Below are 15,621 nucleotides of genomic sequence, written 5' to 3' on the forward strand. Positions count from 1 at the left end.
CGTGAGAGAACGAGTAGAGAGGGACCAAACCGCCGCGATTCGACGCTTCGATTTACGGAGAAGGGAATGTCGAACGTATCGTAAAAGGTGATCCACGTGTTTTGCAGATTTTTCTTGCCGATCGACTTTCAAATTGACCCGCTTGATGCGCCGCAGAATTTTGTCAAGAGGTCTATTATAATGCGAAACGGAGCGCCGCTTATGATTTCTTCCTTGAGATTTCCGCGAACGATCACCATGACGAAATTCGTTTATCGATGAGATCGGAAAGTGGCGAAATCGTATAATGGGATAACGGATACATTGCGTATATTTCCGCTAACCTGCGGTTTCTAAAAAGAAAGCGTCAATCACAGGAATTGTAAATTAGTCGCGAGAATGGCTTTAATAAGAGAAAATTCTTTGACCAAGTCACTTTTTCGTGAGAACTTGAACGTTAAGAAAACAGACAGGAATCAATTTAAACGTATCCCTTTTCATTGCTTTTTTCATGCTAAAGAGTGAATTTTTAATACATTGTATAAAAAATTATAAATAACAGAGAAAAACCTGCGATACATTTTGGATTTTAAGTCTCTTTGCTGCAACGCCGTAGGTGATAAATACGATCTAAGCTACTCGTGAAAAGTGGATACGCGGTATATCATATTATGCGCGATTCAATTCAAATGCAAAATCCCCGTTCTAAGGGCGAGGTCACGAACGTTAGACACGCGCGTCGCGACGGTGGTTGATGGCGCAGGAAGTGAGGATATATTTAAATTTATGGAAAGAGAGAAAAGCCGCGCGGCGCGGTGGCAACGCACAACTTATGGCTAGCAGTGTCTCCGTGCTATCGAAGAAAATACCTATATAAATAATAAACGGATTCGTCAGTCTCAGGGACGAGCATCTACGCCGCTCGCTGCAACGTCCCGTCTATCAATTATTTATGAATTTTCCGTGGAGCTTTGTCGTGTTCCCTCCCCCTGGCGTGCGAGGGGTTGCATAAGTACACATTAGAGAAACCGAATGGATCTGCTCCAGCGTTAGACTCGCTGATATTCAGTTATAAAAACAGCTCAGCCGACAACACGACTAACAAGGCTTCTGTACGAGGCTTAGGTACACGTCTAGTCGTGCAAAGTGAAGACACGTTCCCGTGAAAAAAGTGACTTTGCAAACACAATAGAGTGAAGAGGAATTCGATTTTAAAATAGCCCAAAAATTAATAGTAAAATGGTACAAAATTGAAATTTGATCTGTTTAACAATATTCCAAAAATATACTTCAATTGTAGAAACAAATGTATTTTGGCTATATTGGTCGAAAAGAAGAATATTCCAAGACCGTTCTAAGAAAACTGTCTGCAGACGGCAACATTTCTTCGTCTCACATTAGGTATTACACGTGCCGACTACGGTGAAAACAAACGGTAATGCCGCGTTAGAGATTCTCTTTGCGTTTTTCTTGTTTCACGCTACTCCTGCGGAGACAGCATTAACATTTATATCGTGTTATAATAATAATAAAATTAAAATCACAGTAATGAGTGACAATGGTGATTATAAGAATGATTTTTCCAATCTTTGAAATTTTTAATCAAGTGCCTTGTGCACATTTCTTTTTTATTTTACGAGTTAAAATTCGCACACTCATCTCATTCTGGATTATATAGTTGCTTTTTCGTATATCTGTTTTTTACGTCTTTTCTTGCTTGATGACCTACAAAGATCCACAACTTTATGTTGTCCGTTATAAATTGAGGCAGCTTACATGCGCGATTTAAATCTCGTTGAGGTTCGAAGATGACATCAGATGACATTGAGTCGATGCCCGTTTCTAGCTTCGGTTTCTTCTTCGACAACATCGGATTCCGGACTTCCCTTGTTCCCTCTCGATACTTGATCGCATCGGGATAATAAACGCTTTTCTTGCAGTACAGACACGTTTTCCTGTCACGCATAGAATGTCGACGAAGTTGTATCGTCCTATTCTAAACTCAGTATTCGAACGCAACGTAGGATTTAAGTAAATCCTTCTGATCTTGATTTTACAGCTTAGATTTTTTTTATCAATACGTTTTTTCAATGCAAATTTTCGATAATAAAATAATACCAATTAGTTTTCCTATTTTTGATTCCATTGAGAATAAGTCATTACATTATTTCAATTATTTATGTACAGTATTTTATTTTTATAAATTATTTTTAAATTTTTTTGTATTAAACAGATCTATTTTAAATTTCTGATGTCAGAAATTTTATTCTTCTCAAGAAACCATCAAATTTTTCATTAAATTAAAACATCTTGGTCCACGAACTTTTCGTAAAAAGTTTCGTTGGTCCGCAGTTGAAGTTCAACAATGGCACGTTGTCTTAGGTCCATCGAACACCGAATTGTACTTGATAATGATCATTTTGCTTCGTGAGTTTTTTGAAGATCTTGAAAAAATTGAAAATTAACAACTTACAAAGAACTCTAACGGGTTAAGAACCTTGCTAAGAAAAAAATTCGACAAGAAAACAAAATTTTCAATCTCTTGAATAATCCTAAAAATCCTCACAATGGCAAAGAATGTGCCAAACTATGTAGTTGAGATTAAATAAATAATAAAATAAATAATAATAAATATTTTTTGGAAAAATGAATAAGACGCATGTATAACATGCCTTATAGAATTATGTTTGCCATTCGTAAAGTATAATGTGCCAATATTGCGTCGATTGCATATTATCATCGACTGCCATCTAAAAATATGAAAAACTTTTTGAGAAAATTGAGAAACCACTATGTTAACAGACGATAATCAGCTGATCACTAGCGATTACACTTTATAATAGTTCGACCGCGAATCTTCCCGCTTCGGCGATCTTTAAATCGACGAATTTCGTGTCATCGAGACACTCACGGCCGTTCGTCAATTCAAAGCGTATTCAAATACAATTCCGCCTCCTTCACCCTCGGCGTGTGATCTTGCATTCGCAAAGAGAAGGAGATGGCCACCCACGCTACTTTGCTTTTTAAAAAGCCGGCATGGAGAAGCTCCCGCGCCGAACACCGCCGTCAATTACATAATACATTCAAATCGCATTCTCAGTCGTATAAGAGCGCGTCATGTGACGACGATATAAGTTCTTTTCGATATAAGAGATAAGTCACAAAAACCTATAAAAATGTAAATATGCCAGAAAAAAATACTTATTAGATTTCTACATGGCTCTAAATCAAAACTAATAAATTTCTGTGAAATTTTTAAGCTGAAGCTTCACTATTTCCCAAGTGTTAGTATTCGTATATTGCTAATTCAAAAAAAAAATTATTTAAAAAAAATGATTCTTTGTGCTGAAATTTACAAAAATTTATCGTAAAAAATGTATACACAAAAAACAATTAATTTTGAAATTAATGTTCTATAGATCTTAATTAAAGTCCAATTTACTTGGCTTGTAATCTCAAAATCTCACTTTTACAAAATTTGATACACGCTGTACACTCGTATGCCCGCGACCGTGTCCTATGGAGACCCCTCGAGGTCACGGTCATCAAACGTCTCGCAAGAAGTAAAATGCTCGTTCGGTGCCAAAAATCAGTATCGTCCCTTACGATCTTCGATCGGGAGACGATACCAATTTGCGGGGTGTATTTTTAGCTGACAGTCATGGACTAACAATGCAAAAGGCGAAGTCCTGCAAATCGACATATCGAAGATCGGCCATCTAATTTCATATGCATGTACTGTCTTCTTAAAAATCAAGTAAAGAGATGATTTGACATAACCATTAAATACAATCTTAGTCTTTTAATTAACAAAGAATTTTTTGATTTTTGTAAAATAAGAGACTAGCCAGTAATAATACGTGATAAATTTTTAAAAAAATTCCAAATAGTTTATCGAAAAGATTTACAACCACAAAAATAATTTAGAAGTATAAAAAAAGATCGATTAATAATTTTTTTTAATTTTTAATCGAATATATTGTGAGTTTCAAATATACGTCATAAATGTACTTAAAGATAGAAAGCAATTGAAAAAAACAGCGCGTTTAATTTTCAGTATACTAACACTAGATTATCTTCTGCGTACATTGCAGTAACTTTCCATTTGATCGGTTAAATAATATTAACGTTGCAAAACATTGCTATGTGTCTAAAACGTAATATCACTCTCGCGCGACACACGTCGATACCGTCGAAGAGATCATATTACGCGATGTCAAGTACACGTGTAACTTCCGTGTAGGGTTTTTGCGTTTCTGTGTCAGCAAATAATAGTGTCAGGATTAACTTGCGCATACGCGTCACCAACAGAAACTTTCTTCAGGCACGAGGAATTATCGATATCGCTTTGTCTCCGACTATTGTATGTCCTTTGTAATTAGAGCAAAAACTAGAATTTTCCATCATGATTATCTAACGATTCGAATTGCCGATCTCACGAGTCCCACTTGACGCAATAATACGCGAAAGCTTTGCAAACAAAACCGGACCTTTCACTATCGAGCCGGGCCGCGAAAAAGTGCGTTCCACTGTGACGTAAGTCGCGCGTCATTGTACCGATTGCGATTACAGGATCAATCGAGAAACATCGAGACCATGTAACTGGACCAAAGCAATGATCGTGCGACCTAGATCTAAAGACATATTTTTTCAAATGCTTACATATTACAGAAAAGAGTATGATCTAGAAAGGTTAGTTAAGTAATTGATGTAACCCAGTTTAAAAAAAAATAGCTAATCAAAATTAATTAATTGCGGCTACAACACTGTGTTGGTGCAATTGAAACGGTTGCATCAACATTGTTAACAATCGCTTTATTACAAATAAGAAATTATTTTATGATAATAGATGTTAGCACTTGGAGAAGATTATGTTTTTGAAATATATAAATATTAATATATACATAAGGATATATATATATATATATATATATATATATATATCATTATTCAAATTAATATTTATGAAATATAAACATTATTTTCCGATTTATCAGATAACATTTAATCGAAAAAAGTATGTTATTTTGTACACATGCTTAGAAAATAAAAATAATAAAAATTGTATTTTTAATCTTGCGATTTGATCTGCGTTTGCAAGCAAAAATGGTGGAAACTCGTAGAAGTCAGATAACGGTACATTCACGAAGGTTTCTCCACGAGACACAATCATGGAAGAAAATGAAATACAGAATATAAATGTAGAACCGAATTTCTTATTATCGCGACGTGGGACACGGTGGAGTCGCAAATGCTGCGTAGAAAGACGCGTCTGGAAAGTAGACGACCGTACGTCGTGTCTTGGAGGGGAAAATAAAAAAGGAGGATCTATGCGCGGCGAAGAAGGATTCTCGCCACGTGTGTGTGCGTCGCGATTTCCCGCTATCACGATCCCCAGTAGCCATCCCGAGAGTGCGCGGCATTTGCGAATCGCCACCACGCGCCTTTTCCGCTGGATTATGGTGATAGCATCATTCGCGAACATCATCGTCGGCTCGTCGCACGACAACGACGACGGCGAGGGGCGAGCACAGCATCTGAAACCGAGAGGAAAAACAAGCGGCACCCGTGTGTGTTGTGCATCCAGACGCAACGAAAACAAAGCGAAAGAAGATCGCTGACGAATAGATATCGCGGACGAGACACCCTGCCTAACATTGTGCTTGCACTGCCGCCGCGCGTGATCGATCATCTATTCCAATCTACTACAATGTTTTCTCGCAACCGCATTAAGATGCGATGCAATGCGGTTTCCTCCGCGAGAAAAGCGTGAAAACGATTGACCTGATGATAGATTGCACACGCGAATTGCAAATGCAGATCAAATCGCAAGGTTTAAAAAATTCAATCTTTACATTTCTTACTTGTCACAGACAGCGTGTGTACAAAAACGCTCTTCTTTTCCGATTAAAAATCGGCAAATCGAAAAATAATTCTTACATTTGCATGTGTTACATTTATATTTATGTGTACAAACTGCCGCGAATGCCTTGAAGAGCGCGAAAGTGGTCGACTGTATCGATTAAACAACTGGTAGCTATCGGTGCCCATGGCGCTCTTGTTTTCAGTGATCAGTCACGTCAATTCAAGCTAGAATTTACGTTCCATGTTTTCATAGATTCTGATATAGAGTGTAGAGAATTGCAAAACTATTCGCAATCATGAATACGTTAAAATCCGATAACAACGCGTTGGAAGATCCACACGGTCTCTCGCTCGGTTCTTTAACGGAGAATAAAAATCAAGCTTCTACTAGCATTAGCTATACTTCTTCTGAATCCGAGCACAAGGTGAGTAATACAAAAGAAAAAAGATACAAATATTTTCATCTTTCAACTCGTATAATATATAAAAATCCATAATACAATTAAATAAGACACAAAAACAGAAATAAAATTAATTTTTTCTATTTGTTACATAATATTTAAAAAATTATATATTCCATGTTCTTCAATTTAATTTTCGTATGCTTATATTTTTGTATATTATATGGTTTTAAAGATCAAAATGTTTACATCTTAAAGGATGTTCACGTCAAAATCAAAATTTCTTTCAGTAACTGCGTACTGTTAAATTCCGGTTTTGACGTGAACATCGCTCGTATATACGTTTAAAAATAAAATCAATTGATTAATTCATTTTTGCAACGATTGTCAAGGATTATTCAGCAGAGTTCAAAGTTCCAGACTCTAAGGAAAATCCTATCGCAAAGACGCAATTCAAAGTGGAAAATTGTGAAAATTTATGCGGAAGTGTAAAAATAGAAGCAACAAACGACGTCAATGAAGACAATGCTCCAACAGTTTCTTTAAATTATGATCAAATGTTCGATTTGAATCATCTATCTTATTTTAATTCCAGTATAGCAAATGATGTCATTTCCATGTGTAAGGATTTCGAATACAACAATGAAATAATCTGTGGAGAGGATTTCGAAGACAGTGAGAAGACAATTCAGGAGGAGTTTCTGGCAGATGATCAATGCACGGATCTTTTAAACGATTTAATTAAATTGCAAGGAAAAGTACATGAGATGAAGCATGACAAAGAAAAATCTGCTGATTCCAAGACTTTGTTGAGTAGTGTAAATGTAGAAGATAATAATGACAAGATTGCGCGACTAGTCATTGATAGCCATATTGACGAGAATAGCGATAATACTACATGTAAAAATATCGAAAAAGACATAAAAGATGAAGAAGAAGAGCTTGAACAAGAACTTGCATTGTGTATCGATATCAAAAATCCTTATCAAGCAAAATTAAATATAAAAAATACAACCATTTCAATAGTAGAATCTAGTGATTGTTATATAAATAAAAACAAAAATTATTTTAAAAATGACATTGATCTTTTAAAATATACCGAAGAGAATCCAGAGTATACATTGAATACCGCAAGCGCTGAAGAAAACAGTTTAGAAACAACTCTTACAGAAATAAAAGAGATGAATAAGCTACTCGAGAATCTTATAAGTACGACGGATTTAACGGACATGTGTGATGACGGACAACATGATTTGGCAGAAGAACAAATGATAGGAGCTTTATCCGCGAAAGTGGAAAGTGATCACGATGATGTGATGAAAAAAATTATCGAGAGCTGTTCCAACATTTCCGCAGATTTGCAACAACATTCACTGATCCGCGAAAATTCGGATCTCAAAAGATCGAGTAGTGAATACGAAATGAGAAAATCTCGAGCGTACGAAGTTTTCCCGCGTCGTGTCACGTCTGAGACTGCTATATCTAAAGAGGATATATTAAAAACTATCGAGGAAGCAAAAAAGATATTAACTGATAATCCATATTGCGACACGACGGAAACAAGCGCTAATCAGACAACTGAAATTTACGATAAAGATAATACGCCAGAAAGATCTGCGGAAGAAGTAAAAGATGACGAAGAACATGAAACCGTAAATGATAAAGAAAGAAATTTCATTGAAGATGATAATATTCAGATAAATTCCGCAAATATCGAAGCTGAGAGAATCGTCGAATTGGAGTCTGATATTGTTGAAAAAAATTTAAATAAATTAATTAAAATCACATGCTTACAGCGTCCCAAGTCGTTTACCGAGATTCAGGAAACTTTGGAAAAGATAGCTGAAGAAAAAAGAAAAATAGAAGATCGAAAGAAAGAATCGCTAGAAACACTGTCGAAGAAATTCGACGAGATCGACAAGATCGTCGCTGATCACGACGTTTCTTGCGTATCTGACGATATTTGTGATTTCAAAATTTTAAAGGATGTCGCCGACGATTCTGATAGTCTTGATGAATTTCAAGGTGATCTCGAAAATTACGAGACTCCTCTAACAAAGTCGGAAATTTGTGAAAAATTAAAAATCGAAGAATTAGAGAAAAAGCTCACAGATGAGATAGAAGAACATAAGAAACTAATGAATGAATATAAGAAAATCATTTCCACGGATTTAGAAGAGATTCAGAAAGCGACGCTGGAATGGAAATCAACGCAGGATTGCAATGACGAAGATATCTATGAAGAAACCAAAAATGAATCCACAGATGAAGAAAAGATAGATGATGAAGATTCAAATGAAATATCTGAAATAATAGCTGATACAACGGAGATTAAAATCGATTCGGAATTTGATGATTTCTTTTCTGATGATTTCAAGAAGCCGGAAGAGATTTATATCAAAGGGAAAGTTTATGATTTCGATGAGAAAAAACATGGTGTTAGGTGAGTCTTCAAAATAATAATTTTTCAATTTTTAATTATCAAACTAATAAATAATATTAATTTTAGAATGACGGAGGAGCTTATCAGAAAACACTGCAAGGAGCACAAACTCTATCAAACTCCGTATTTAAACGACGTTTTGTATTTGCATTATAAAGGTACGTACATTATTTGAGCGTATTAATCGTATCGATATGAACGAAAGATTTACGTCCTTCCAGGATTTTCCTTCATTGAGAGCCTCGAAAAGTATACGGGCCTAAAGTGTCTATGGTTGGAGAGCAACGGTATCCTCGAAATCGCCAATTTGGAAAACCAGAGAGAACTGAAGTGCCTGTACCTACATCACAATCTCATCAACAAGATCGAGAATCTTGACTGCCTGACGAAGCTCGACACCCTCAATCTCTCGCACAACACGATACGGAGGATCGAGAATCTCGGTGACTCGAGTCGAAGCGCGAGTATTATCCCAGATGACCTTGACCTTGACGTGCCTCTGCTTTTCAGGCAGCCTCAAGTTCCTGAACAACCTGAACCTGTCGCACAACTATCTGCGAGAAACCGCTGACATCGAGCATCTTCGTCTGCTGCACGCGCTCTCAATCCTGGATATCTCGCACAACAGGATCGACACCTGCGACATCGTTGACGTAAGTCGTCAATTGCGCGCGGCGCGCGCAACATACATAATCGGAGCGTATTTCCGAAACGATAAATAATGTCGCAGCAGCAACATGGTTTTTACTGAAACGAATCTGCGCGATGTTGTAGATAAAAATTTGTTATAGACTTTCTGCCAAATCAAAATATTGTTTTAATCATTAACTAAAAAAACTTGAGAGAAAAAGTTTGATTCCAACGCTTTTACTTAATTTTTTTCAGAAAATTAAATATAAAAATTCTACAGAATTATTTTAGGAAAAGAATGCAAATGTATATTGCTACGAAATCTTTATAATCTACCCGAGATTTCTTTCGTCCATCGAAAGTGCGAGCAAAAGTTATGTTTAGATTCTGGGAGACATGAAGTCGTTGCGCGTCGTAACGCTGACTGGCAATCCGGTGCTAAAGCAGATAAAGATGTACCGCAAGACCATGATCCTGAAGTGCAAGACTCTCCAGTACCTGGACGATCGGCCGGTATTCCCGCGCGATCGTGCCTGCGCCGAGGCCTGGTAAATTAATCAATGAAATAATCGGCAAACGAATATCTCGTTTCACCGCGAAAATATCTCTGCATCCAGGATGCGCGGTGGCGTGGACGAAGAGATGGCCGAGAGGAATCGGTGGATCCAGGCCGAGCAGAAGAGGATCAACGACAGTGTCACGGGTGAGTAAAAGATTCGTCGGTTACTCGAAACGGCCGCCCTTGGTCTCCCTTTTGACTCCTTTCACCTGTTCTATGCACGGATCTCCATTTTTGTTTACTTGCCGGCTGTCGCGTCCGCCCTCGAAAGCCCTGATAAACAAAAGGAAGCTGCGCAAACCGGTCGAGACGTCCGAAAAGGAGGCGGCGGATAAGAAGAAGGAGGAGGAGGAGGAGGAGGCGAAACAGGACGAAGAAATCGCCACAAAGTCAGGCGCGCGCACCGCAATGAGGAGCAGCGGACTGGTAAGAACTAGTTTCGTCAAGGTCTGGTACAGAATTCGTGCTTCGAATAATATCACCACCCATCGGTCCCGTCGACTATTTGATCATTCACCACATGAAACCCCCACACCTCTCGGTCTCCTGCACCCGTAATGTCGGCCACGATGAAGCTCCACCTGGAGAGGAAGAAAAAGTCCGAGGAGCGATCCTCCCTCGGTTCCTACGCCTCATCGTCGTCGTCTTCGTCGTCGTCGGACGACGAGCCCGCGAGCGACGAAGAAAACAAACGCGCACGGCAAAAAGGAGGCGAGGAAAGTGACGGCAAGAGGCCAATGGCGGAGGAAGAGAGAAAAGTCTTCGATGAAAACAACGAAAAGCTTCTGCTGCCCTGGGAAACCAAGGTACGCCATTCTTATTTTCTTAAACAAATAGAAATTTAAGAGAGGATAAAAAATTGTTCATCTATTCTTCGTGTTTAGACCCGAAATGAAGTTCAACCGCGAATGCTGATCGAAGAAATATCGGAGTCCGAGCAATACATCCCCGACAATGCGGAGAGAAAATCGCTTAAAAAACTAACTTCAGATAACTATAAGAATGTACACAATTCACCCGATGATTGTGTTGACGATAGCGAGATTGTCGATTACGAGACAATAGAAAAAAGAAAAGCAAATTCGCAAGAATCAATCGATGATAATAATAAAATAAACGGTATTCATTTTCTGACGATATCTTTATTTGCTAAAATTTTATCAACAGCCAAATTGCAAATAATAGCGTGATTATGAAAAAACAATTATACATCATTTGTAACTAAAAAATTGTGCTCATCTTAACTTAGCAATTGAAATTGTTTCTCGCAGGTTGCAAAAACGAGAAGGCATCTTACACTTGTTCCATATCGTGTGACACATCGGACCTAAGACAAGTGTTAGAAACTCAGAAACCCACAAATACAGTTAGCAGCGTGAGAGACAATGTGTCGAGGAAAAATATCAACAGCTATCAAAAGAAAAGCAAAGAGTATCCGTTTGGTTCTAAACTTAGCAGCATTCGAGAAGAGATGAAAGAATTCTGCGACAGTATGAATAGGTTTGTTGACGAAAACAAGATAGTATTCAAGAACGGCGAGGTGGAAGGATTCTGGAGCGGGAGACAGATGGTGGATGAGAATCTGCAAACTGATTTCGTTAATGATAGCCAGATCCAAGAAACCGAGAGCGAGATTTCCGCGAACAAGGAAGATAAATTGCGATGGTCGTGTACTAAGGAGAGAAAACTGAAGGTCAAGGAGATTAAAAAACAAGAGGACAGAGCAGCGGAAAATAAAGTGGAGACTGACCAACTCTTTACCGAATTAAAATATCAGAAAAATGTCCAAAAAATGTGTGAATCGATCATTTCTAACGATTTAATACCTCTCGAGAAGATGTCGGTTTCCAAACAATCAGAAAAGAAAAGTATTTCTAATATTATCAATGTGATAGATTCTGATTTTGACGAGCAATTCGACAATATTGTGGAAGCAGATGACAAGTCTGCAAAATTCGAAATTTTAGGAGACAAGTTTAACAATCTTCTGTACGAATCTGCCGAAGAAAAGAAAAACGTCGACGAATCCGACGATGACTCTTATAAGACAGCAACGTCTCTCCAAGAAGATTTGCAAATTTTAGAAAATAACCAAGAATCACCAGAAATTTTTATTTTTTCGAATAAAAAAAATAATTGTGATAAAACTGTCGATTCAATTAAAAATGAAAACATTGACGATCTAATAAGTTGCAAGAAAACAATTTTAGATGAAGAGCAGAATGACATAATTTGCGAGGATAAAAAGACCGATAATAAAGTAAAAAAATCTTCTATTAAAATAGAAATGTCAAACAGCAAGGGAGAATTATCAGCTGTAATCGAAAAATCGAATTCTCAGATCGAATCGCTCGTCCAAACGATGGATCGCTTGTCTCTAGAAGGAACGGGTCTGTCTTCAAGATTGATCGGTAAAAGAACACGCGAAGCTGAAGATGTCGAAGTCAGTAACAAGAAATCTTTCCTCATCGAAGAAATGAATCCCGGAAGAAAGTCGGAGGAACGCAAACCTCGCAGTCAGATCTCCGAAAGATGTAGACAGCATCTGATACAGGAGACAAAAAAATTCACGAAGAAAGCGTCGCCGTTAATTGACAAATGCATAACAAATCTGATGAAAAACGCGGAAAACACAGACGAATTATCGCAATATCGTAAATATGATCGCAGAAGTCTCGGAGAATATCTGCCATCCAATTTCACTTCGAAAATGAATGTTAATACACCTGCGGGCGATTCTGGAGAACGAAATAATGATTGCAATAAATACAGCAACAAATCTAACGATATGACAAGTGAACATTCTGCAAAACAAGAATTTATGGCGCAACAAACAATAGATTTGGAATCTACCACATCAACTAATGCTTCTGGTAAGAATATAGATAAATATGTAAATATAAAAAAGTATATATAATCCAAACTTATTACAAAAGTTATTTAGAAATATATTAATCTGTTTTAGATATTCAATTACTTGCCAATCTTTTACGGCAGCCCGAAGGCAGTTATAAATCAAAATCACCGGCTGCGAATGCTGATGTATCGCTTTACAAAGAATTTTGCAATCATTTGCACGAATTAGAAAGCACAAAGAAATTGCTAATTAAGCCAAATCTCGTAATGGATAATCAAGAATCAAAAGAAGAATTATCTGACCATAAATTATTACAAACAACTGAGCGATCAGTACAGAAATCAGTCAAACCATTTATTGAGGTGATTTCTGCAAGTGCTGCGTCTAAGAAATCTGAGCAAAATTTGGGACAAATTGAAAAAAAATCGTATAGTTTTCAAAATATTTCAGATTATCATCAAACAGAAGTTAGTATATAGTAAGAAAATTATTTTTTGCGCATGCCCCCATTTTCTTCACAGAATTTTTTTTTATTATACGAGTATAGACATTTAACTAAATACAAAATAATATTATTTTGTACATTACCTTTAGGCTGCCTTCCAAAGATTATCCGAAGAGATGACTTCTGATGAGACTTCTGATGATCCTGAAAAGCATATTAATCAAGAAGATGTAGTTAATTTGAAAAAGGAAACAACAATCGAAATATTTTCAGCCTCAGATACATTAGAAAATATAGAATGCGAAAAAAAATGTGTTTCACCAAACAAGAAACATGAAACTGCTACGAGAAATATGAAAAAGAGTATAGAAATGCAAATAGCGCAGGAGAAGTAGAATAAATCATAGATTCACTGGATTATTTTCAAAGCAAAAATCATAATCAATCTACGTAACGTACGTTGATCGAACAAATTGTAAAACTGGCGGAAACAAACATTATTTTGTTTTTAGGGAAGCAAGAAGTTTTACGCCATTGAAGATTATGTTGTAGATGATAAAGCGTTCGTTATAGTTTAAGTTCGCAGAATGTTCATTTTCCTCTCTCTCTTCTATTTGAAATAAATGTGGTAATTTCAAGATCGATGTTAAAATCGAGAAGACTTCGTAATTTCGACAAAAAAAAAAAAAAAGACAGGTGGTGGAACAAACCAACCTTCTACTACGTACACTTTATTTTTGTGTCCACACTCACATCAATTATATAATAATAATAATAATCATAATAATGACGATGGCGGTGATGTCGATGAGCCGTAATTAATAATAGTAATAATAATTAATCCGTAATTATGCGCAATGATAATCGGTCGCACGCGAAAGAAACGATAGTCTGTCACGTTTAAATATATTATCTTTTTACCGTCGTCCCTTATCAGCCTGTGGCCTCCGGACAGATCCCAGGTGGATCGCATATCCCCGCAGAAGCTATCACTTATCACTTGGCAAAAAGCTCTTGATATTATAATATATTTATATAGAGTGATACACACTGCGCGTAACGAAATTGTCCCCCTACGTCGTCCAACTTTCTCGTCTCTCTCTCTCTATCTCTTTCCCGCTTTTTCACTTCATTCCCTTCTTTTTTTTTTTATTTATTTATAACATATCTATATATGTATGGGATGTACCAACGTGTATCCCGTCTTCGTCTCAACAAACTTACGGATTACATACCCCGCTAGGATCGTTTATAGTAATAGATTTATAAATATGCACGTATATCACCTTGCTGCTTCGCACAGGCACGCAGAAAACAAAATCTTTATTATTATTTATTTCTTGCATCTTTGTTCTCTTTTACACACTTACTCTCTTACGTACTTTTGTTCTCGTGCACTTTCTCTCTCACTCTTTCTCTCTCTCTCTCTCTCTCTCTCTCTCGCTCGCACTCTCGTTTGTTCCCTAATTGTAAGTTATTCTTTAGAACCTACCGAGTGTCGACCAAGAACAATCGACGATCAAGAATGTGAAAATCGGGACAAAATCTCGCGGCGATCGATCAAGTTTCTTTTGTGAATGCGCGATTTCGACGCGTTCATCGATCGGCGCTTCATCGACACCCTGTATGTCTCTTTGGGCTTATCTCCTCGTACTATCGTTATCGTGATCATAGTTGTGTAGTTGTTTCTGTCGCGATTAATGATTCTTTGATGCGTTAACAGCCCTTATACCTTACGACTTATGGCTTACGTTACAGAGAGTATCTTACGCACTAAATTTTTCTTTCCAAAAATTTGGGAAGTCTGTCATCCTTGTTTCTTCATTTTGTCCCTTATCGTAGGGTCACATCGACTTCATCGTCGAATACGTACAGTTTTGTCGATATCAAAATCGAACGACGCATTCGTTCGGGAAAAAATGCTTCTATAAAGGAAGCAATTGTCCTCGACACGGTAGCAGACTTAATTCCGGTTACCCCCTAATTTGCAATCACGAAGTAGAAGCAACAGAACTTTGTCACATTTATCACGTTCCTCTTTTTTTTTTTTTTTTCATTTGTAGCTTGGTTTTTATTATAAGACGTGTTTTTTAATCATTTTGACACTGAGAGAAACGCGTCAGTCTTTTGCTTCGATGCAATAAAAATAAATCCTCTCTCGCCGTTCCTTTCTTCTCGTACTTTTGTTCCCGGTTTGGACGAAGCTTCGTCATGAGTTAACAACTAAAGTGATGCACTTTTATTTCTTAAAACAGCGCGATTAACAAGCGTTTTTCATAACTTCTCATAAACTTTGTACTTCAATAATTATTTTGTAATTAAGATTGTCATTGTAACGTACGTCGCGAAAAACTGGAACTTGAAAGAAAGCGAATAAAATAATATCAACTTTATCTCAAAAGAGTACACGAATAAAATTTATTTTTTTCTAATCCAAAGGTA

At 37.0% G+C, this 15,621-nt stretch overlaps 1 protein-coding gene across 2 annotated transcripts; it reads left to right on the forward strand.

Annotated features, from left to right (window-relative positions):
- The first annotated feature begins 5,829 nt into the window (after window positions 1-5,829).
- On the forward strand, window positions 5,830-15,516 carry dtr (defective transmitter release). 2 transcript variants are annotated; one of them, XM_067351618.1, is made up of 13 exons: window positions 5,830-6,269; window positions 6,638-8,688; window positions 8,755-8,846; window positions 8,910-9,131; window positions 9,199-9,341; window positions 9,703-9,866; window positions 9,936-10,021; window positions 10,149-10,303; window positions 10,453-10,683; window positions 10,762-10,996; window positions 11,149-12,750; window positions 12,843-13,212; window positions 13,329-13,468. In XM_067351618.1, coding segments are annotated over exons 1-13 (5,481 nt in total). In that variant the 5' UTR covers window positions 5,830-6,140; the 3' UTR covers window positions 13,330-13,468. The 2 variants fall into 2 exon arrangements, with proteins under 2 accessions (XP_067207719.1, XP_067207718.1); XM_067351617.1 differs by having other exon boundaries at window positions 5,835-6,269; window positions 12,843-13,201; window positions 13,329-15,516.
- Window positions 15,517-15,621: the final 105 nt, after the last annotated feature.

This window comes from Linepithema humile, chromosome 3, assembly GCF_040581485.1.
Source record: "Linepithema humile isolate Giens D197 chromosome 3, Lhum_UNIL_v1.0, whole genome shotgun sequence".
Classification (NCBI taxonomy): Eukaryota; Metazoa; Arthropoda; class Insecta; order Hymenoptera; family Formicidae; genus Linepithema; species Linepithema humile.